General features: G+C 35.4%; 1 protein-coding gene across 7 annotated transcripts in view; it reads right to left on the bottom strand.

Moving 5' to 3' along the window:
* Positions 1–4001: 4001 nt before the first annotated feature.
* The window catches only part of ARHGEF3 (Rho guanine nucleotide exchange factor 3), a 148541-nt gene continuing 126892 nt past the window's right edge, over positions 4002–25650 (bottom strand). For 6 of the 7 annotated variants that reach the window (XM_075096165.1, XM_075096166.1, XM_075096168.1 and 3 more), the window contains 9 exons: positions 23067–23174; positions 16183–16353; positions 14083–14145; positions 13632–13728; positions 13450–13526; positions 11688–11945; positions 9120–9290; positions 7451–7637; positions 4002–6344 (listed from right to left, as the gene is read on the bottom strand). In XM_075096165.1, the coding sequence (XP_074952266.1) occupies positions 5998–6344; positions 7451–7637; positions 9120–9290; positions 11688–11945; positions 13450–13526; positions 13632–13728; positions 14083–14145; positions 16183–16353; positions 23067–23174 (1479 nt within the window). In that variant the 3' untranslated portion in view covers positions 4002–5997. The remainder of the gene's footprint in view (positions 6345–7450; positions 7638–9119; positions 9291–11687; positions 11946–13449; positions 13527–13631; positions 13729–14082; positions 14146–16182; positions 16354–23066; positions 23175–25650) is intronic. The other variant, XM_075096172.1, reaches the window with a different exon arrangement.

The following is a 25650-nucleotide window of genomic DNA, read 5'->3' as shown; positions in this document are numbered from 1 at the left end:
ATAACTAGTTCAGTTGATCGGTGTTTGGATTTGATTATATCTGGCTTGCCTGCATTCACAAATGAGCAGTAATTCTACAGAGCTAAGTTGGTGTTCCCACTCTACACAAACTCTTTTCTTAGCTGTAACTTCTGGGAACATATTTAATGATTCTTTTGTGCTGCATTAATCTAAACCATTCTATGAAAGACTGGAAAAAATGTGTTTTGTCTAGCAGAGAAAGGATAAATAACCGCAGTTATCAAATATGGAAAATGCTGTTGTAGAGGAGGAAATATTCCCTATGTCCCTGGTGGCTGGGATGACGTTTAAGTTGTATCAAAGGAGATTTAGGTTAAATGTTAGGAAAAAATGTCCAGCAATAAAGTTAAATACAGGAAGAAATTCTTTGGGGACACTGGGGGTTTTCTTTACTTAGTGCTTTAAAGTTAGGTAAGACAAATTTCTTCCAGAAATGGGTTCACATTTATTTAATGTAGGTCCTTCCAACCATATTGTCTATTGTAATTTCAAAAGAATTACTAAAAAATGTATTTTTGGGGCAAAGTGAAAATTTTCAAAAGAAAATGAGATCTTCTGGTAGCCATTAAGTTAATATGTATAGATGTAGTAAGTATATATTACTTTTTTCTCCCTAAAGACATATTTCCTAAGCATAATTTTAATATGTATCTATATAAACATGATATTTCTTCCCTTGCTCGTTTGAACTATCATAGCTCTGTTGACATACTGTTCACATCAGATGAAGACCTATCCACAGTGAATAACCATATGACAGTAAGATTTCAAAGACTTCAGAAGAAACATAGAGTCTAAACCACGTATCTGCACTGTACTCCAGTAATTCTAGAATAGAGCCACTTTGTATGGATCAACTACAGAGCCCTTCCATTAAATTCAACAAGCACTAAAGAAACTCCTACAAAAAAAAAAAAGGCAACAGGGTGGGGAAACTACTGTCTACAAAAATTACCCTGTAACTGTGAGAAGTATGCTTACTACCACTTTCTCTCACAATGGATACTGGAAAATATGCTAAAGCATATGTTTACAATATTTAGATGTGTTCAATAATGAGAAATATAAACATTTTAAGTGTGTATCATAACAAATACAAACAATGTATTAACAAGTCTTGCTCATTTACCAAACAACACACAAAGATGTTTTCCTAATGTACCACTTGCTTTAAAAAGATATGTCTTTGCAGTTGTACAAAATTATTTTATATATTAATGAACATAAGACTGGGAGAGATCATCACAAAAATTACTAAGTACTGTTTGATAAATGATATAACAATTCTGGATCACTGTATCATTATGAATCTAAAATCCAGATAGATATAAAATAGGTAGCAAAAATCCCAGCTCACAAAAGAAAGGTTCAGTGAAAAATCACCATAGTAAGAAATCAGTTGAATACTCTGAAGTAAAAAAAAGGTTATAAAATCTGACACATTATTGTCTTTCTGGTTTCTGATATTTGCCAAGCATGACTCCCTGGCATGCACCAAGTGAGTTCCCACCCAAGTACAAAGCAGCTGCAGAGCCCTTTGATTCTGAAATCAGATGAAAGGGAATACCTTAGTAATACTGATTTAGAGCAGATTAATAGCCACAAAATAAGACATTTATAAGGGAGGGCTGCATAAGGCTCCATGCTCAAGGAACAAACTTGGGTGCTTGTTCCACATGTTACCTTGGTATTCCTTTATGAAAGCAAATTTAGAAATGCAACATATTATCTGTTACAGCTTAATTTAAATAACAAGAAATTACTATTTTACCATCCAAAGTTACTTGTGATGCAAAACACATCTAATTTCTTCAAATGTTTAAGTGCTAATTTTGAGCAATGCTATTCGTGCTGGTGAAATTTTAGGTGCCAGGAGATCAACGATAAGACACCTGTATAATTAAACTTTCTGCATAGATTATGAAAAAAGAGGCCCCACCTTCAGAAAATTCAGAGACAAAACCTAATTTACACACTTGGAAAGCGCTTTAGAGTCATCTAACAGCCATGGAGAAAATAAGTGATAGTAAAAGGTGAAACAAATGGGGGAAGTAGTCTCAACTTGTCTCTATAAAACCAGGGATTAGTAGCAGAACTTCACCGAGTACTATGTTAAACAAATTTGTGATCCACAGGTGACAGTCTGAAAAGATCTACTTGTATTTTTTTTAAAACTGGGTTCCATTTTATAGTTATTAATACATTTTAAATCTTAAAGTATTTAAAATTTAAAGTAATCAAATCACCTCTAAAATATGCACTCATTTCCAGTAGATGGCAGCATAAAGCCATAGACCCGATCACAGTATTTTAAAATCGGTATTCATGCATAAGTATTAAATATGGAAGAACTGTCCATTCTGGAACCCCATATTCCAAGGAAATGTATCTTCTTCCATAGATATAAAAGTTTCTGGCTCTGTTAGCAGACAATCTTGATTCCCAGGATCTAAGTGCCTGACAGTGTCACCATGAAACAACTTTTTCAAAAACAGCAGTTGACTAAACTGGCATCTGCATTCTGGTATAGCTTTCAAGTGCTAGAAGTTTCTGTGAAACCTCAAGAAACCTGCTTCTCGCTATTGCAGAGGCATGCCTAAGGCAGTATTCCTGCTTCAGGTGGGTCATGCTAAATAGGGGTCACCACTGAGACCTTGTCCACCTTGGAGTTCAACTTTGGGCCTATGTTTTACCCAGATTCTGGCAACTGATTCCTTGGTACTGAGCTTCACAGACTTTAACTGTCTCATAGTGGACCATTGTGTTCCAGGAGATAGGTCTTCATCCTTGCATTGTTCTTTTCAGTGCTGCAAACCAAATCTAGGGAACCAAAGACCACAGTTAATTTTTTTTTTGGTAGTCTCAGAGTAACCATATATTGCAAAGACTTCAAGGGCATTCTCTTTGCTTATCTTCCTTTCTCAGTCAAGACAATCTATGCTTTTATCTTTATTACTTCTGGTTCATCAGATCTTCCCACAAGCCAAGAGTACACTGACTGTTCTTGCCAGGAATAAAAGAGGAAACAGATTGATAAGATTTGTCAAAAAGGTATAAAATGATACATCAGACTACTGACTTCCTGTTCTTGAGAACAAGATGCCTTGTCACTTACTCTTCTCCCAGATCGGTGAGAATCAGAGTACTCATACCTCATATCTAGAGCTGGAACTTTTTTTTTACAAAACACACTCCACCTGTTCTCGTTCACCTTCTTGCCATGGCACTATTCTTCCATCTGAGACATGATCTAAGATCCCTTGGAGAGCCAACGTTAAGATTACACAGCTTTGAACTGTCTCATTAGTGGACGCATTATACATCAAATGGTGGGTAACCTGAGAAATCACAAGCCGGTTCCTGCATAAGAACCATGCAGAGGCCTATGTGTACTGCATGGCTCCAGTATGCACTGCATGCCTGTTCACTCTTGCAGCTTCTCAGACTCCATTCTGCTAACACCAGGATTACCAAGTATGATGATCACTTTGACATCTTTACATATATTACATGCATTATAAGTGCATGTCAGCTACAAAGCAAAACTGAAACACTTGCAGTGCATGTGTTGAACATGATGCTAAATGAGAGTACCCAAATGTACATTAATCTTCTGAGATTCACTGGCTGGTTGGTGGCTTTTTACATTCCCTAAAATCTGTCATCTCAATGTTTTGGAATAAAATATATTTAGTAGAGCCAACTTTCCTACAAGGAATTAGGAGAGAGAAAGTGATGGCAGGATATTAATTTTTGTTCCACCTACTTATTAAATGGATTATAGGATACAAAACTTTGGGGAGTGTGCTGAATTGAGTGCACCTGTTTCTTCATTACCATTTTGTATCTAACAAATAGGATCCAAATCTGTAACGCTTCTATGAGAACCAAAATATAAGCCTTGGTTGCATATGTTAAGACTCACTGTGTACACCACCGAAATCTCTTTGTATTCTTCTTGCACAAACAACCAAACCAAATAAAAATCAAAATGGTTTAATGTAATTTATTTGAAATGCTTCCAGAAAAGTTTAAGGCTATTATTAAAAAAATTCAATACACACATTCATTCTTTCTTCTCTGTCTGAACACTTTACATGCTCTTCTCTCTTTTTAAACATTTTGCTGAATAGGTTTTATGAAAATGGTTCATCATCTAATATGCTTTCCTATGCCTGCCTTCTGCAGGTTTTTTCTTTCTCTCATCTTCACTGGCATATTCATTCAGCTCTAAAAATGAAGCAGTTGAAATAAATTACAAAGCCTGATACAGAAAACTGACTTTTTTGAAAAACTATAAATACAGAAATATGTTCTATCGGGTAAAAATGACATTTGTTTAAAAAATAAAAATACCTTGTTTTATATTGATTTATCATCTTGTCGTGCTGATTTCTGTAACGCACATCAGCATAGATAGTAAGATACTTGACATTTACTATTTTCTGTAAACTTGTAAAACACAAGAAAAATGTTTTTGGCAATAACTTACGGTTTTTCACTTTTGTTGGTAGAAGTACTTTGCACAGGTTATCTTGTGTAATATCAAGGATCATTTAAATTTATTAATATATCGTTTTCGTAGCTTGCCATACAGCACTGGCATTATTTCCCATACTAAGAAATAAAATACTACCCAGGGATTCCTGAAAAGTAACAGGATGTTGAATTGAGTGTTTTAGACTGCGTTTAAGTGACTCATCTGCTTCTCATCATAATGAGTAGATTAAATCAGCCACCAGAAAACACAGTAATGTTTCCAATTGCAGCATGAAATTAAATGCAACAAAACTTCTGAAACGAAACTTGAGAAAAATATAAAGGATGTAATACATCCTAAAGGAAAGCAATTCCCTTTTTGTTTAAACTTTCTCTACATAATCCCATAGGGTATTTGTAGAGCACCATTTGTATAAAATTGTCACTTAGTTTATAAACCAACTGCATGTAATTGTAAACAGACATTTACAGAAAATTAAATGCTTTAACATTAGTTTAGTGGTGCTTAAAACCAACAGTGGAGGTCAGTGGAGTGCAAAATGCTGAAGAGGGCCTATTCACAAGCAAAAGCTTTTTTTTCATTCTTATCCTGTTCGGAATAATATATATATATATATATACACACACACACATACACATATATATATGGCACTGAAAACAAACTACCAGCTTATTTACAAATACCCAGTATTCTCAGCATTTCATTTAATTCAGTGCTGGCTGTAGAGATTCAGTTGCGTTTGGTTTTTTTTGTTTGGGGTTTTTTTGTTGTTTTGGGGTTTTTTTTCCCAGTTGATTATTTTTAGCATTACATGCTTTGATAAATAAACCATAGCACTATGCTGACCACTTTACCTCACCAGATTGTAATAAGTTTGGCTGCTGGATCTTAGGACAGTGCTTCATTTTGAAAAATTAATCCCTAAAGAGCCACTAGTTACATGGCCCATTGTTTATAGTTCTTGTTGATTTAACACTGTAAGAATTCAGACTGGTTATTGCAAGATGGTTTTCTTTTTTCCAAGAAACTATTTTTTCCTTCCATGGCTTTACGAAAACTTACGATCTTGATACGTATCCTGGAACTCCATATTAAGACCACATCTTCAGCTGCCCCATTAAAGGGCAAATAAAGTACTTTAAAAATTATGAAAAGATTCTTTATGTAACTCTCATATAAACAGCAGTTTAGAGATTCTGTTTACAGCAGGACATTGAGAATAACTGGTCAAGTACCTCTTTCATCCACTTTAGATGTTTATGGAATATAATCACAGGACATGAGTTGCAAGAGATTCCAGCTTACACAGATCGGCAGTTACAGTACGACACTCATAGGTACGAATACAAGGACTGCATTGACACTGTCACAAAAAAAAAAAATTTAAAAGTGCTTCTGCAAATGGTTCCATGTATGGAATGCAAATACTGTACAGGTAAGAGACAGACTTTCTTCCATGAACTCTTGAGTTTTTGTCAAACATTGGTTTCTGTTTGCTTTTCATTTTCACAAGAGTTTGTCTGTTCCATACGTTCACAGTCGATGCTGATCTCGCTGGTGTCCATACTACAGTCTGACTCACAGTCTGATTGGTCCATTTGCTCGAGCGTGGTTTCTCCCTGGGGTACTCTGCTTCCATTTGGTGACAGAAGAAAATGTGCTTCTGAGTTCAGCACGCCAGCTTTGCCTGCACACGTAACTTTTTCTTTGGCCTGGCGGATACAGTTAAGCCACTGTTGTTTGTTGAAGGAGTCATTGGCTTGGAGTGAGTGAGTCTGGCTTTGAGATCCATTTTTGAAGCTGACTCTAAAGAAGTTTTTGACTGAAAGAAACAATACATATCAAAACACTGAATGCTTTGGCCAAATGGATTTTATAATCAAAGAGTGTATTTAAATAACAGACTCTGCAAAATTTTTGACTTATGGTGTTTTCCTGCCAATACCATGCCAAACCAGAGAGAAAGGTCTGGGTATCTCTTTGATTCATGAGGCAAAAACAGAACACCACAAGCACTTCTAATAATTTTTTATTGCTGGATTAAACAATTTTAGTTTTACCATGCATGAGATACCCATAGAGCTTTAAGTGAATCAGCAGGATTAAGGTTTCTCCCACACTTCAACGCCTCTCCTCCTACTTCTCTGCAAAGCAGATTTCCAGAACCTTCTCTGAATACTGTGTCTTATGTCAGCCGGAGATTGCCTCACCTCTTCCATTCACTTCACTAATAAAGCGAATGCATACAAAAAAACCCTCAAAGTTTTCACAACGTAAGTGAGATTCAAAGGACCCTTGTAATAGGAACAAGCATCTTTATAATGTGCTTAAGTAGAAGGACATCAACTCTTGCCTCTTGACATCAACACGAATAGCTGCAGTCTTAGCACTGAGCACTACGTTAATTATCTGTCAGATGAAGGACTTAGTTATGGAATAGCAATCAGTGTCTTCATAATACAAGGAAAGTCATAACAGCTAAAGCTTAAGATTTCAAAATACACTTGTGTCCTGGTTTCAGCTGGGACAGAGTTAATTTTCTTCCTAGTAGCTGGTTAGTTTTGCCCTTCCAATTCTCTACCCCTGTGGAGGTGGATGAGCAAGTGGCTGTGTGGTGTTTAGCTGCCTGCAGTGTTAAACCACAACTTGCTTATAATTCTGTGTTTTTGCCACTACATTCTACGTATTCGTCCCTTCTCAATTCAGTACAGAAGCAGGTGTGTGGATAATCCTGTTATCAATATAGTGAACTTTGAGAAACAACCTAAAAGAAGCAAGTTACAATGTAACAAACCAGTTTGAGATCAAAATGAAGATGTTGGATATAGATAACGTGAATTTGAGAGAAAACATTTTGATGTCTTATTGGCAGGTGTCTTAAGGTTATAACAATCCTACATGAGCAAATAAAAAATGGTGTAGTCATACTTCTCTCATTGTTGCTGAATGCACCACGTATGGATCCACCCAATCGCACCTCTCCATCTTGCAAATCCTCTAGCACAAGCTCCCTCACTGGAATTGGCTGCCGGTACAGCTGGTAGCAGAGCTGTTCATTATGGGTGATAGCTCGAGTAATCACCAACACTTCTTCAAAGAGGAAGACGTGCAGTTTCTGTTAAAAATTAATAAATAATAAAGTATACTTTTTTTAGAACATCATTAAACAAAATTTACTTAAACTCTAGTATGTTATAACCTTGTGTTTTCAACAGTTAATAAGGATTCTTCTCTTGCCACTCTTTAAAAGTCTTATGGCGCAACTATTTAAAAACTTCTAAAATTATTTTTCCTGTCCTTGTCTCAGCTTCTTATGTGATGATCCTAATTAATCTTTTAGTGTTGAGGCCTTGAAATGTGCATGACATTTCAAAACTCTCTACAGCAGCATGCTTATACACATTTTTCTAACACCCACTTGAACTTTTTTCTACTGACTGTGTTACTAAGAAACAGGCAATCTTATTCATCCAAGTATGTTTTACAATTCGCATGCTGCTCACAATCAGCTTCACCACAGCTCTTTAAAGCTCTGAAAATTACTTTTGCTCTTAGATGGCACGAGTCCCCTGTTATCATCTTTAAATTATGTTCCTCCTCACATTTTTCAATCTCCAGTGGCTTCCAATAATAAACGAACTGAAATTTTAAATTCATTGCACTTGATAGCATGCATTGAAATTAATTTTTTTTTTTTCACTGCCGAAATTTTCTTCCCAGTCACAAGGAACTGTTCTTTGCTTCTGAAGTTGACCTGACTAAATCTAAATAGAGATACTATTTGCAGTTTTAATACAAAATAGATCTTCAGATCCATTTAGTTCACTGTCCCATCTTCTAGTAGCTCATGTTTCCAGAAGGCTATAATGAAAGAGGTAATTTTAGCAGAAACCTTTCCTGATATGCCTTGGCACTCTTCTGATATTGAAAAAGTCCATTGTCATTCTATTTTTCCATAACAGATTTTTTGGGGGGGGGGGGACGGGGGTGGGGTGGGTGGGGGATCTAAGAATTAATGGTTTCTCTTCTATCAGTCTCTCTACTAATGTGTGGGGGGGTGGTGGTGGTGGTGTTTTTTGTTTTTAAAAGGAAAGCTCAGCTTATGATACTTGCCAATAGTACAGACTCCAGGAGGCTGGAATTCACAGTATCAAATATCAAATTTCTCTGGTCAATAAATTAACTTTGACTTCAACAAATAGTCAAGTAAAACATTCTTAATAACCACAGCCTCTGACATTTAAAATTTATCAGTACATTTTGTGTGTCATTATAGACAATACTATCATGTCTCTGAGACCAGAAATATGTTCCTTATTTGCTTTTTCCCCATGCAAATTTCATTGAAATTTATCAGATTTACAATTTAGCCAGGATATTGTTAGTTCCCCTTAAGAGACAGAGACGCATATAAGCTTATTATCTCCACATACATTTGACTGCTAACAAAAAAGATGAGTGTTACATATAATAGTATTTACCAACTTCCTACGTATGAGAGGGTGATGCTTCTGTATGTATACTCACAGCTCTTTTAGCTGTCATGCAAAACAAAGATAAATTTAAAAGCTATTTATGACAAATATTTATTCCTTACCACTCCCCTGTTGTTCTTCAGTTCACCATGACAACATACAACACGTGAATTATCAATCAGTGAATCCCTTTGGCCTTCTTCAAGATAAATAAGTCTCTCTTTGTAATACTGGCATTCAGATTCACCGGTCTTGATGTTGATTTCAGCCACTATGCCCTGAATTATATTTATCTACAGAAAACAATGAAACACATGAACTTTAAGTAGACAGTCTAATATTCAGAGCTATCTCCTAATAATTTTAACTGTAGCTACAAGAAAATATGTTTTAATTTACAGTATATTTTTAATGTATTTTTTGCAGACCATTTTATAAGAATACTAATATTAGCAACAGAATTAAGCAGACTACAGTATACAAAGACCCTTTAGTTTGGCTTTATCATTATTTCTAACAATGGCTTAAAAATCTGATATTTATCTCTTTATATGATACCTAAATAGGCAGAATAAAGGTAAACAGATAAAAGAAATATAATCAGAGATGTATTTTTGTCACCTGAAATGTGCCAATAAAACACAGAGGACAAATAACCTGCCTTAAAAATATTTATTTAAAATAGATTAAAATTCTCTGAAAACTGCTACATCTTATCAGAGAACAAGAAGCAGAATATCAAGATCCTTATCCTGCAAAATATGCAACTAGCCCAAAACACTAAATTCTCAACTTTTGTTCGTTATGAAATTTACCCTCTGAAAATAAGGTAAATTAATTTTATTTTACAATTCCACTAACTTGCATATATCTAAAATTTTAAAGTTAAAAGTAACAATTATCTTGCCTTTTTAATTTAAAAAGCATTAAAAAGAAAGTTTCGCCTTTTCTATAAATATGTTCCCTATCCTGAACTTCCTTGTACTGTGCAGCCTTTAAGGACCTTGAGATCAATTTATCTGAAACTTAAAATACGGCTCCTTAATTGGGCATGTGGGTGTGAAGTTCTGTTGATTTTAGTCAACTCTAACAGTGATCATAGGTTGCTTAGACCAATCAAATTCCTCTGTTAAGTAACTGGAGGTGGAGCAGGGGAATGGGAGAGGTATATGCCCAAACAGATAATTACAGAATCTACTGATCCCAGGAGATTTATCAAGATCAGCTTGGCCCAATGTGCTTATAGCAGATTGCCAGACAGGAAGACAAATTTACTTCGTCAGCCTAAAACAGTGTTAAGAGCCAACCACATAGAGTAATTTCTGTTTCCTAATTTAACTTGGCAAATATACAATTTAGGAAATACATAACTTCAAAGATAAACGGTTTTCTGCTGAAGCAGAATACCACAAAGCTATATAAGGTCACTGAAATACCAAGAAAAAAATCCTAATTATATTTTTATTAAACAACTACCAAATACAAGTACTGGAAGAAAGGATTTAAAACATTTTTTTAAGATATTACCAGACATTATATAGAAAAGCAAACCTTAGAAATAAGCAGAAGAATTGAGATATTTATGATTTTTTTGTCTGAGTTTGAAAAAATATGCACAAGGGGAAAATGTACCTTATATATTACATATAAATGCAAGTATCCAAGCTTTGAATTTAAATCACAGTTGTCCAATTTTACAATAGAGAACTTGAGCTGGGCAAGGGACTTGGGGAAGGAATAGGAGAACAGTAGTGGTAAGGTACATGTGATTTGAAACATATACTTTCCAAAAAAAGCAGGGCTGTCATTTTTCAGCAGAGAAATATTAAAATGTACAAAATATTAAAGCCTAGGCAAATAATTAATTTTTTCCTCAAAATATTAATGAAATTTACTTGTATTTGAAAACTATTCAAAAGCAGTAGGATACAGTTTGTATTTATTTATTCATTAATTTAGATGTGTTTCGAAGAAATCAGCTACAATAAAATCATTTACTCCCAGATACACTTTTGCATGTGTGCACGTATTATGGTTTGGGGTGGTTTGTTTTTTGGTTGTGCTTTTTTTTTTTTGTTACATATACACACACATATATACGGGAAAGAAAAGAAACCTTAGAAACATTTTGTAATATCTGAATCAGGTCCTCTTCTATTAATAAGGAAGTTTTAAAGCCTTGCATTTATCCCTCTAGTTTTACTTCAGAAAGTGCAATGCTATTAAAAAAAAAAAACAACACACACAAAAAAACCAACCCAAACCCCACAAACCAGAATGAAGGCAAATTTCATCAACACTCCCACAGATGATAATTAATCTAGATTCAGAGTTTATGTAAGAGGTCTCAAGCCAGGGAATAAAATTAGCTAAATGATCTAAAACCTGAAATGTCCACATTACCCAACTTAGATGAGAATAGAAAACAACATTGAAAGATAAATACAAAATGGACAAGGATCAGACAAGAGCTATGGAAAACACTTCCCACCCACCCCCTTTTTTGTAGTATCACTTTGCTACTGAAATAGGATTTAATTGGGAGAGCGGGGTGAGATATTTCATGTAATAGTTTTGGCTGTTCGTATATGTATTAGCATTTCCGTATTTTATGTAGCGTCCCTTAATTCATTAATAAGCTAAAAGTGCTCTATTCTCCTAAATAAAACCCAAACCCAACAGTAACTCACAGCTTCTTCAAGGTGCTGCTGATCTGGATGATCATTTGGTGTATGTCTCAAAATCTCTCTGAGCAGTAATGGGTATTTAACCAAACGGCTTCTTGGGATGTCAAGGAAATTCCAAAGGTCCAGTTTTCGACTAAAAGGAGACTCTAAGCAGCGCTGTAGGAAATCTTGCACTCTGTGATCTTGTTTCTTGTGATCCAATAAAGCTTTGGCTGCTACTTGGTTGCTGCAGTAGCTATCATAGGAGTTTAGGCATGGAAGCTGCAGAAAGGAATAAATTATTCTGCAGCTGAAACAAAGCACAGTTTGCTACATAGACAGTTTCAGGTGATTCAGGATGTCAGAACTCATGCTGAGAATCTTTTTTTTTCTGGAGATTTATCCAGAATTTATTGATAATGTTTCCAAAAAAGATAAGGTTTACAAGGGTCCTCTAACCATCTTGTTTATCATTTAAATAATTTAGAAGCACTAGCTCATCTCTCAGTTCCTAGACATCATCAATATTACTCCAAAGCATTAAAAATATCCATGACTTAAGACTGAGCACTAAGTAGTGTGGACAACAGTTGAACACAGAAGTCTGATTTTAATTGTGAATGGAGACAAAAATCTAGCAATGAGTACTCCCAGACCTGGCCTTTCTACATAAGGAAACTTCTATAGTTAAACTTCAGTATTGCCCTCAAAAACCTTGACCAAACTAAAATGACACAACTGTGCCTTAAATCTGAAAAAAACCTAGCTTATCTGTTGGTTAGAACAATATATCAATTTACAAAAACTGCTGTATTAACGTGCAATTATATGTAAAATCTTCAACAAAGGAAGTTAGACTCAGACATATTTGGACCAAGAGTAGTTCACTGGTGTTCAAACACACCAGAAAATAAATATATTTAAAATTACTTTATGCAAAGAAAAACAGAGAATTTTTGACACTTACAAGCTTATTATAAACTATTTGCATTATGTACAAATAGCTGTCATGTTTCTCATGTTTACAATAAGCCACTGTTTCACACAGAGCTGCCAAATATTACCTAATCCCTTAAACATGTCAAGCCCTTTTTTTCCTGCTCAATTTTACCACTTACATAAAATTACAAGTATCCTTCTCACATATCTAAATCTTTTTAAAAATAGCTCTTTTTAAATATAATTAGCAATTTTGCCAACAAAACTAACAAAAGCTATTTTCAGTGTTTATGTTGTTGGATGCTAGTGAAAGTGAACATAGGAACATTTGTGGGGCAGCAATAGCATCTGTCATGTATCCCTCTCTGCCTTACTTTAACAGAATTTTAGAAAATTACCTTTGACAGCACTAACAACTACCTGTTACCTTGACTGGAACAAACTGACATTTAAAAATAACTGTAGGGTACCATTACACAATGTGACTGTTCAAGTTTTATTTCCCTAAGAAACCAGAATACAAATGGGGGCAGATTCTTAAATGATCTACACTAGACAAACTCTAGTCTGTTCTTGATTACTATTTGAAGCATATTAAATACGGCTTGTCTCCTGATTAGCAAGAGCTTCAAAAATTACATCCTAGTCTAAATCTTTTCATGGAAAATCCCTGAAAAGAGAAAACATTCCTTTATGTCCCTAAATAACTGCCTTACCTTTTAAAAATACTTTAAGAATATATTTTGACATGTTATGCTAGATACAGAAAGGAAATTGTCTGATAAATGTAAAAACTATGTTGCAGTTCCAAACTATATTCCGCAAATGATTAAAAACTCCGCCTTACCCAGCCCACAAGGATATGGCCAACACGTTCTGTTGATCCATCAGGTTTCCTGACTTCTTGAAGTCGCCTAAGAAGATCTGATCATGATAAAAAAAAAAAAGAAGGGAAACTTCACTTAGTGAACCAGATGACTATAAATCTATGTGTAATAGTAATGTAGACAAAGACTATTTGAGTTTTACCTTCATGTAGAGGAATTAGAGAGTCCAATGTTCCAAAAATTTGGTTCAACTCTTGCTCTGTCATTATGGAAAGTTTAAGCATTGGGTCATGATAAGCCTGAAAAAAAAGGGGTGCTCTGTAATTAATATATCATTGGTAGTTGAAAATTAGTGATAGCATTTGAAGCTCCCTGTAAGTAAAACCAGACCAATTGCTGAGAATATTTTGAAGTTTCATAAGTGTATCTTAAGCTATCCATTTCATAGGTTAAAAAATTTAAAGCAGTATATTTAAGTGCTTCAGAAAGAATGGGAAAGCAGAAATATGGTGGGGATTCCCCTCTTACTATCTTAGCAATTATAAAAAGCAAGGGTTATTTTAAAAGTTATATGAACCAATGAATACTATTTGTTGTGTTTTGGTTTTTTGTTTGCTCGTTTGTTTGGGTTTTTTGTCTTGTTTTGAACAGACCTTTTTTGCTAACTTCAGATCTTCTATCAAGTCTTCTTCTCCCTGGGAAAGCTCAAAGATAGCCTATAAAAATAGACACAAACATGGTAAAATGTCTTTATTTAATCTGTACTCAACAAGTTGAGTTGATGTTATATTCTGAACAGTTGTCTTAATACTGTGTAGCAGAAATTCTGCTAAATCTGATCGCAGAAATAAAATAAGGTTTAATTCCCTAGCTACAGAATCATGTGCAGTATTTTTAAAAACACAGCCATATAAGTTTGCTCATAAAATGCTTATCAGAAATACCCACAGAATTAATTTTTTTTCAAATGGATGTGTTCCTGGACTGGGGGGCTATCTTGACTCAACTGTATCTTAACTGTTTATACAACTATTTGCATAGGAGTTTGTTGCATTCCGTTTTTTTGTTATGAAGGCAGAGCTCTGCTTAACTTTCTGCTGATATTAGTTACTTCTCTTGAAGCAGAATTGAGACTTTAAAGCTGGCAGATTAAAAATAACCACCACCTTAATACACTGGCTTATCAAAATACCATTGTATCTACTTATTGCATGGTTTCATAGAATCATAGAATTGTTAAGGTTGGAAAAGACCCTTAAGGTCATCGAGTCCAACCGCTAACCTATCACTGCCAAGTCCACCACTAAACCATATCCTTAAGCACCACATCTACCCTTCTTTTAAATACCTCCAGGGATGGAGACTCCACCACCTCCCTGGGCAGCCTGTTCCAATGTGTGACAACCCTTTCGGTGGAGAAGTTTTTCCTAATATCCAACCTAAACTTCCCCTGGCGCAGCTTGAGGCCATTTCCTCTTGTCCTATGGCTTGTTACTAGGGAGAAGAGACTGACCCCCACCTCGCTACAACCTGCTTTCAGGTAGTTGTAGAGAGCGATAAGGTCTCCCCTCAGAGACCTTATTTCCTTCTAAACTGGTGTATAGTAAAAGTTAACATTTTTGACAGTTAGAATCACTAACTTCATAGTCAAGGCTTTCAACCTGCATAAATCATCGAAGAACATCTTCAGCTATTGCAGCTTCTCTGAGGTTGATAACATGCATACATGGTAGGCTTGCCATAGTGTGAGTTAACTGATAACGCACACCTGGAAGTGGTTCAGCTATTCTGTTGAGGCATGCAGCATAAGAACCAATATAAAGCAGAACGCTCATGCAAAACTTCCTGGAATACAGCTCATTTATTTGGGCTTTATGAAGGGTCCTGGCTTCTATCCCAAGACAGTAATGACTGTTACATTATGCAAACAGTTTCTACAGCTTATTTTTCAATATGCTGCCTTTCAAGTTCTCAATTTTAAAAGTTATTTCCTATGAATTCTTGTACAATGCTAAAATCTGCACAAGAAATACTTGATGTTACTGTTGTTTTATTTATGACTCAGTCCCTGAAGTATTCTCAGAGATATTGTTATAAACTTTGTTGATACTGCTAGAAATTTCTGTAGGAAACAAAATTTCTTGACTCCACAGGAGCTCTGTCATTGGCTGTAATGCGAACTATTTAATGTGTCATGCACAACACATTAAAACAACTGACATAGTTTGGGGTCTTTTTTTTGTTTTTGTTTTGCTTTGAAAGACACATCTTTTGATCAATATTTCATCTTTCTAGCACTGAAAGCTTCCTCAAAGACACTCTTTTCCAACAAGGAAAATGACTGTGCATTTCTGTGCGTACATATCACTTGATGAATACCTGTTCCTGAAACAGCATACACATTTATCATTACTAGAACAACAAAATGAAACATCAAAATATCAACCATCACTACAGAAACTGTCACACAGAACATGCAAACACATGCAGCCAAACACAGTATAATATTTCTTAGTAACCTCACATTTATTAAGGAAATACGATGACCTGATTTTAAGAAAGAATATATTAATCTAATATAACTTCAATTACAAAGACTAGGGATAGAATTCTGCTTCTAGTGGAGGTGGTGACATTCTGTTTAATTTCAGGAAAGCTTCAAGTGCTAGCCTAATGCCCACTAGCATTTCTCAACTGCATGCTTTAAGGATGACTTTTGAACATGAAATCTATGGTAAAAAAGTAAATTATACCTCCTGACGCTTTATTTCTTTAGAAGTAAGCATGTGATTGACACAAACATCAAAGGTCTCACTCCATAGTTTGCTGTCTCTCCGCTTTGTGCTAGCAGGGGGCATATTTCGAGACCATGGTCGTGGACTCAACAGATCTGGGCGACTGTCACTACGGAAACTGATAGAACGCTAGAAACATATAAAAGAATAGTTTTATTGTTAGAACAGTTTCAGATTACACATTTATGTAGTTCAATACCACAAACAAATGTTATCTAATTCATTTTTACTGTGACTTAATAGCAATGTTTAGTACTGCGAATGTAAGAGAAATTATTTTAATACATCTTTATGGAAGGCCAGTACCTCCATTCCCACAGTGAACTATGTCCATGTCCTGTTCTCAACGTTTAAAACTATACAATGCACGCATATACCATGCAACAAGAATGAATATGGAAATAATGGCAGAATAGTCCAATACACTAAACTAGCATGATTGATCAAATACAAAGTCTCAATTCAGTACACAGACAGGAATTATTCATGCATTACACATATCTGCCTCATTAGATCCCTAAAATACTTAAAAATTTAGAATTAATGCAAATTTTAGAGACAAAACTAGTATGAACACTTTTTTTCATTAATTTTGAAAGAAAGATTCAATTGTTACACAAATTCTGGAGAGCTAGGACAGCAAAATCTGGTAGATAAATTCATCTTTTGTATCAACTGAAAGTCAACAGAATTGTTGGGTTTTGCATATTTTGGGGGAGTGGGATTGTTCCAAGATGTCTGTATTGAGAAACAATAGGTCCTACCATGAGGTTATCAGATGAAAAGGCATATTACATCAAACACGTATTAACGGTTTAAGGAAAAAAATGGTCTCTCAGTTAGGCAGGAAGAAGGTTCATAAAGTGAGACTGCCCTTCAAAACCTTTCCTCTTACCTTAGTAAGTGTCTCGCTACCTGATGGTCATATGTGTTTTGTTTGGCTGTTTGGGGTTTTTTGTTTGGGGGCTGTTTTTTTTTTTTGTAAGCTGTCAGAATCATGAAAGATTTTTATGATCACTCCAGATATGTCCATAAGCAGGATTAAATAATTAGTGCTATAATGCTCTGACTAAATCACATAGAAGGGTGTGAAGTAGATATCTGACTGAAAAAAGAACAATCACATTATCTTTAAGGAAAAGGTAGGTCCATATTCAGATTTTAATGTTTATGACAAGCAACAAGTCAGATTCTTTTCACACCACTACGTATGTCTTAGCATTTGAAGAAATGTGTTAAACAATCAGTGGTAGCATACAGCAAATTGTGAAATACCAGTATTGTGTTCTACTATTGTAGAATCTTTATTAATATTTCTGGAGCCTCTAAACTCTGATGATGTGTACCAGCACCTCTGTATCTATTATGTGGTCTGGTCTTCAATAAAAACAAGTCCAATTTTAAGTGAGACTTGACAGCTCTGTTTGCCTGTAGACCCTTAAGAAAGAGGTCAGGGTACAGATGGATACCTCATGCTCTCACTGTCATATTTTGAAAATTGAGGTCCTACCTCTGAAATGCCTCAAGTATTTCACATTGGTGAAATACTCTACATTTTTGTTGTTATGTAAAACCTGTCTTGCATAACACAATTGTCTTTCAATTGCTCTGGATAAGAACATTTAAAACAAAATAACTTCATTTCCAGGTTAAAAGCAGCATATACAAAGTACCACATCTGAAATTCTCCTCTGAAGATAAAAGCCCATGAAACGCAAACAGTGCCTATAAATACAATATGTTTTTAAAACATCAGAAGACACATACTTTAAATTAAAACTGTGCCTTTTAACAGAAGCCATTTTGAGCCCTACCTAGAATTGACAAAACCCCCTAAAAATAAACACACGCACATATATATATATACACACCAATCTTCCAGAACTTTGCAAGTCAGGTGCTAGTCTTCCTTCAAGAGTTAAGAAGATAAAGAAACACACATGAAATTACATGCTTAATTTACACTTGTTACAGTGATGAATCATGGAACCTGTTATTTTCACATGCAAATGGGAAGATTAGGGAAAAGAGGCAGGTGTGTGGCATCCACAGATCACCAACCACGAGAATGCAGCCAAGCAGAAGAGTTGTCTTTCTATGACCCATGGCAGAATGCCCCTTTCCATGCATTCCCATATGCATCGTCTGGTATATAGCTCCTTTGTGGTTGTGTTTTCTTAAAGGAATATTTTATGTTGAATGAATAAAGTACTTATAAAGAACAGCAGCAGACAGACTGATGTTTAAAGTAAATGCCTTGATCTTGAAACCTTCTAATAAAAAGTCATACATCATGTTATAACATGGCATGCACCTGTAACAGCAAACTGAAATTCCATACGGTGTTTTGAGAAAAGTAAGTTTTCACGTCCACTGATAGTAATGTTTCTTCAGGCTGCATGAGAATGCTTGATACTATTCTCTACAGCCCTATACTGTCCTCCGTTGGGCAGAAGGGGCACAAAAAGGCTAAGAGACTCAAAAGGAAATCAAACTCCCCCAAATCCTGCTTGCTTGTTTAGCATCCTTGCTACCTGGACACAGTAAGTATATATTTAATTGATTTCTCTCATACATCACCATTTTAAATTAACCATACAAAGTGTACCTTGCTTAATAGGGAATTTAAGGATTAAGGATTGAGAGTATTTATCAGCGGAAAGGGAAAGATGTTTTGAGGTGTTATTTAACAATGAGGACAAATTTCACTTCAAGAGCAAGTAGTTTCTTTGTCTGGCATGTTTCCTTCTTTTATATGCTAACACAGCAAAGGCAAAAACACTGACTGGCTTATCCTGGCCTGGTACTCTGAAATCTAGTTAAACTGGGAATCACATACTTCAGTGTGGAATCCAAGCTTATTTTAACATATTAACTTATCCTTTGCATACATGTTGCAGAAACTGGCTTGTTAAGATATGAAGAGACAAACTAATACATCACCAGGGAAATACTATTTACTGCTAAAATTAATACTGTGTCACTTGAGAGTCAAGCATACTTGAATCCTCAGTGCCGTAACAGACAAGAATAGGAATGAGGTGTAAATGTGATATATAAGCCTAATTAAAGGAATCCCCAAATAAACATAAATTATTTCAATAAAACTCTCTTAGTTTAAAATAAATGTACATCAGTGTAATCATCTCAGTTCTATTACCTTTTTTTTTTTTTTTTTTTTCAAATAAACAGACCCATTACAGTTTAGTGGAATAGAGCCCTAAACTGAAGTTCTATCAGAAATTTTTAAAAACAAGTTTAAAGGTACTCTAATGGTATCTCTGATGGTCATGTGGTAGAATCTCATGAAAGAATTGTAGGAATGTCCAAACAGCATGTCTACGCCTCCAATCTTTCAAAAATATTTTCCTAGTCACCAGCTTCCTTAAAAAACATGTCAAGCATACTGGTAAAAGTTATGCTTATCTGGGATTATTAAAATGTTCATATAATTCCAGAAACTAAAGCAGCTGGGGAATAATCCAGCCAAAACCCCTGATTTTGTTTACTGTATTTATCTGACTGCAATAGCTTTCACTAGCTGTTACAGGACTGTTACTATGAAGGGTCAATGCGTTACTGATGTTAATTCATGCAATTAACAAACCTTAATTTCAGCAGCAGCGAAGCAAACAGCTTCATGTACTGGGACAAGGGCACTAGAGATCAAAGTCCTAGCATTCAGAACCAGCATTAAAGAGAGTTTTCTTCTTAAGGATTTTTAGAAATTTCTGGTATGCTAAGATAGATAAAAATAATTTGGACTCCCTACTTAAATTCAAGACACACTGATGAAAACTGAATTTGCAGAGGAAGCTAGCCAGACTTTAATTTCTCTCTTCAGCATCAGCTGGAGTTCTTTTCCTGATCCTATTCTCAGCTTTTATGCGATACAGCACAGCTGCAAATAAGACCAAGCAGAAATAAACAGATCATCATAATCATTAGTCTAGCTTGATACAGACTGAAAATACCAGTATGAAATAGTGTTTTTCCAGGTGGATAAACAAATAAGAATACCTGCTTAGCATTTGGTATCCTGCAGATACACAGACAGCCTCTGTCAGGGATGAAGCTAACAGCATTATATTAGTCAGTCTACAGCGCTCTGTGTGACAGAAACAGAGTGACTACAGAGTGGAAAAAAAAAAAACCCAACACCAAAAAACCCGAAAGAAAGCTGGAAAGACTTTATGTGTTTTGTTACTTGGAATCCTTGTGGAAAAGCATTGGCAATAATGTGGAAAACTGTAATAAAGTTAAGAAGACAAGAAAAAAATCAAATACTCCTATAACCAGTAATAGATGCAAAACAAGAAAAGTTACTAAGAACTTATCTTAAAAGATACTACACAGATCTCAGACACTGAGGTGTTTCTTTTCAATCTGCATGCAGAAAGTCCATTATTACAGAATGGAAGTTCCAAGTACAGAGGTAGGGAAAATTATACATAATAAATCTCTTTTTTCCTCTTGCATGTATCTTCCATTCAGAAAGAATATATAAGAAGGTTTGTTTGAAATGCCATAAAGGAAACTCAGAATTTTCTAATTCCTTTTATTCATGCTGTTGGAGTGGTCTTTATGGATGGATGTTTTGTTGGCTTTGTTTTGTTTTCTTCCAGGGGAAGTTGTTGTTTGTTTTGGATATAGTGGTGATGATAGTAGTTTTCTTCATTTTACAGATATAGAAAATCTAGCAGCAATGCAAGAAGAAACATGAGTCTTCACTGAAATAACTTAATAAAGATACATAAAAGTTCACCCAGTGAGAAAAAATCTAAACTTTTTTCTCTTTCCAGGTATTACACCAAGAAAAAAATTCCTGCTCTATACTGTTCCACAAGGCACAGTGACAGCTACATCAATGCATAATAAAGTAAAAAAGCTATACATACTTCCCAGAATGTTTCTAAATAATTCCAAATGGGGCATCTGAGCACAAGAAAGTCAGTCTTTTTTTCCCCTGTTTTGTTATGTCTGACAAAATCAGATAAGAAGTCAATTTACAGCCAGCCATGAAGGCAGTTTTGAGAGACATCACCAGCATTCATCACTTGGAAATGGATTTACACCTAGGATTTGGAGAACTTACAGGTTGATTTCTCATCGCAGCTCCTTCAAGAACATAGTTACTTAGAGGAGATGGTACAAATAACATCACTGTTTAATCTGTTTAGACGCAGACAGTTAATTAAATTATGTTCTTATAATCTGTATGAACAGAGTAAGACAGAAATGTTTGCAACAGAAGGACCTGCAACAAAGCCACTGTTTTTCTTTCCTATTTTTGTCAAAATTTGCCCTGAAACACATTTATGTAGCTCTCATCTCAGGAAGCTGCTACTACATGCATGAAAGTTTGTTTCAGATAGTCTAAATCAAACTTTATTAAATACAATATTGTACCGGACAACTCAGTCTCAAAGTCATTCACTGCAGAACGATAGCACAGGTACTTAAATGAGGACAACAGCTGTCTAAGGCTGTGAAAAGGGAAGCACTGGGCTCAGAAGCAGTTTAGCCAAAAATTAATTCACTTTCCACACTCCTCACAACTGGAACTAATGTAGTTCTTTCAGAGTTGGGCCAATTTTTTCCTGGAGGCAGACTATGGAGGAGATTTATACACCCCAGGGAGTACAGGCATCTCTGCTCTAGTCACGCTATAATACACCTTCTGGATCAAACCCAGACTGAGGGGAGTTCAGCCATTTTGCCTCTCCCCTAACCCACACATGCGGCTTTTTGCATGCAGATGTCTGCACTTTCAAAATCACAGGAACAGAACACAGGAAAACCAATGTTAAAGAAACCCTGTAATATCTGTTTTCTAGATAACTACCACTACAGAAAAATGGGGTTCTTTCCCATCACTTTTTATTTATTTGTCGTAAGACTCGTAGGCTCTAAGGTTTTATTTCTTTCCTCCTGGAGATTAACAGATAACTTCATTAATGCTCTAATTAAGCTAATTTTTATTAAGTAACATTTTTAATACATTAAAGATATTTTTATATTTCCTCTCATCAAAGAGATTAAATAATTTTATTTAGATCTTATACATGCATTCTAAAGAGGAAACAGTCTGGCTTTGTAGGCCAGACCCACAGCAGTATTGCAGCAGGCCTCAGCTGTTGGCCATTCATGATAACCATGAGGAACCGAGTACCCAAATGTTTTGCAGTTTCTAGGTCTGAAGACACAAATACTTTATAAATTAAAGTTCCATTTGTCTCCAAGTATGTTAAATATTACACACCTGATCTATAATATGGAAATTGCAACTACAAAATTATTTGATTTCTAAACTGCATTTAAAATTTGCTTGCCCTTTACTCATTTTCATCAGCAGCTTCGGAAAACGGCTTTTTTCCAATTGTTCACTCTTTTGTTTAGGCAAGGTCAACGTTCACTACACAGAAGGAAATTTAGCAGTCTAATATGACTAACTATACCAAAAATAACATTTTCAGAGAAACCAGCCAAAATTAACAGAAAGTATCATGGAAAATTCTGTTCATCAAATTTAAAAGGAATCATAATCCTTTAGTATAACATTTTTATATGCTACAGGTGCAAGAGTTTTCCTACTGGTAATTAAAAAACATCAATTACCTGGACAGAGAAGTGTTTTTTCAAGGCGAGAGTACTGAGTTTTTAAGTTGAGTGACTCTGTAGTGGTAAGTTGCCTAAACCTGTTTGGCACGTTACAATGGGGTGTGTGTCCGCGCCTATGTGCAATTCACATTCCCATGCTAACCAGACAATAAATTGTGAATATCTATGCATTCGCCTTTTAGCAATGCAGTTTAATGCAGCAATGCATTTACTGTGATTACCTGAAGTGTCTGGCTGAACCGTTTCAATGGAGTGGCTCGTACAGGAGGAATGAGACTTGCTAGTGACGTAACTCTGGAAAGTGGCTTGACCCGTTTGTTACTGGGCTCCTGTAGAGGAGGACAAGGGAAAGGAAAAAAAAATGGGGGGAATGTGAGCATAAATCAGATAAACATTGCTACCCATTTTGCTGATCTTCCTAAGAAAGCATTTGTGAAAAGCAAGTTTGTAAACTTATTATATAATTCGGGTAGTAAATAAACAATAGCAGTTTTAAACACTGGTACATACAAACCCTGCAAACAGGTGAAAAATGTAATGATGGAAAAGTTGGCATGGCTGGGAGCAGGGGAAGGGAGAAAGGTAAAGACAAAAATAATTTTAATGTATTAACTCATTCTTAAAAGAGAAATTTTCAGCAGTGCTCTGCAGTTAATGCATGTTATGATAATCTTGTCATTGAAAGGAATACTTCCAAATAAAAACTAATCCATTTGTTTCTTTGCCTCTGGCACTGTCAGCATGTGACCCTATTCAGTTATATGTATTTTATTCCAGAAAATATAATTTAGACAGAAATTTCTAACTCTAATTGTCCTTTTGGTGCATGTTCCTATGGAAATACTTAAATATACAGGCAAGCACATTAATAACATGATTACATATATTTAGTTTTTGCATAAAATAGAAAGGAAAATTAAACAAAAATCTACCATCATAAATTATTTAATGTTTTTCTTTTCATAGTTACTTTTAATAGCACTTATAGTAATACATAACTACTTCAATATAAAAAGCCAATTGCCCTGCAGATTTTAAAAAATAAAGTTAACAGAAATCACCACACAAGAAAACAGTTATTATAAATACATAAAAATAGAACAGTTACCCTTGGCTTCCTAACCTCCATCTGACATTTAATGGATCTTGAACAGCACATGCAAAAGGCAACTTTTGACAGAAAAAGAGCCAAACCTTCCAAGTGAAGTTAAAACACCCATCCAACATCGTATTTCAAGGACATCCTAAAGCAGTTCATCTTTCTTTTTCAGCCATGCTTATAAAGTTTGTGTAGGCTTGCTATGCCTCCATTTTCCTAGACATAGCTTTAAGAAAATGAAGCATGCCAATTATCCTTTTGTTCAGAAATCCAAATCCTTCTGGAAATAATGCAGATTTGTCATCCTTCCTGATACCAAAAAATAATAAATCTCAACAGTGATTATCATCATCTGTATTACTGGCAAAAAATATTCTCTTCCATTAGTACAGCAACAGAGGAAAGGTGAGAAGCAGCTACATATTTAATTTACTTCTCAGCAGGCAGACCTGGAAATCCATAAATGCCAGCTGAGAGGGACAAAGAGTTTAACCCCCTAGCAAAAATAATGTATTCCAATACACATGAAACCTGGCATTAAAGAATTTTAGCAACCTAAATCAAGTTACAGCCTTATCTTCACCATTGCACTGCTATTCATATTCCTTCCTTTTCAGCAACCATGTCTTTGACACCGGTTCTTGAAGGAGTATTTTTACGTCATTGCAGCACCACTAGCATACTTATCTACAGCACCCCCATCCCTCAAAAAAGAAGAAAAATCTTCACGATCCCACTGTAATTGTTCTCTAACTGGTGGCTCAGCCATCAGCTGTTTCTTTTTTATGATTATTCAGAATGCCAGTCCTGGTGCACAAATAATATCCCATGGCAGAGCCCGCTTGTTAAGAATCGTGCTGCAGTGCAGTGAAAGGACATGAAGTCCCAAGTCATGCAGTGCTATGCCAGCAGCACAGCTTTTGCTAGCAGCCTTACCTTAGCAGCAAAGGCTGCTTAGGCATAAATACCACACCCCGAAAGCAAAATCTGGAAATCAAGCCTGTATGGACTTCCCAGAAGACAGGGGGTGGCGGATTAGGATTAATAGAACAGATTTCTCCTTCTTTACTGCTGAACCTTTGTTATCTTACAACTTTGCTGCTATGTTTATGTTCTTTGGTCAAAAGACAAACCTCATGCAAAAAAGCACAAATTTGATCCATGCAACATCATAGCTAATTCTTGCTTGAAAGTTAAATACTCCCCATAGCCTTACAGACCTTTTCCACACATATGTGATCTATTCATAATTTTGCACAGTCTTTCAGTCTTAACTTATAACAAAACTAAGTCCAGAAGCCCTTGGATAATTTTTTGAGGAGTCTACTGACAGCAAATGAAATCACAAAAGAAGTAAATCTGTATTTCACTGCATCTTTGCAGTATTTCATTTAAGTGTGTTGCAAAAAACTTGAATGAAACTTCCTGAGTAGTATTTAAAACTAAGTAAGGAACAGCATGTCAGTCTATCCTTATTTGAATACTTCCAAATAGTGTGTGTGTGACTGCAGCTGAAGTTTATTAATTACTACCCAAAGCCTGCAGGCTAAGCACTCAGACCAGGACCTAATTTGCTCTCCCTCGTGGGGCACATAAACCTCAGGCAGCTGTGAAAATTGATGCACAGCATCAAATAACCTTGGAGAAAATCAGCCTGAGTAAAAAGAATGGAAATCACCTTTCTCTTGGAGAGAGGAAGTCAAAAA

The sequence above is a fragment of the Phalacrocorax aristotelis genome, chromosome 6, assembly GCF_949628215.1.
Source record: "Phalacrocorax aristotelis chromosome 6, bGulAri2.1, whole genome shotgun sequence".
Taxonomy (NCBI): Eukaryota; Metazoa; Chordata; class Aves; order Suliformes; family Phalacrocoracidae; genus Phalacrocorax; species Phalacrocorax aristotelis.
The sequence above is the reverse complement of the archived record's forward strand: the minus strand, read 5'-3'. Positions and strand labels throughout refer to the sequence as shown.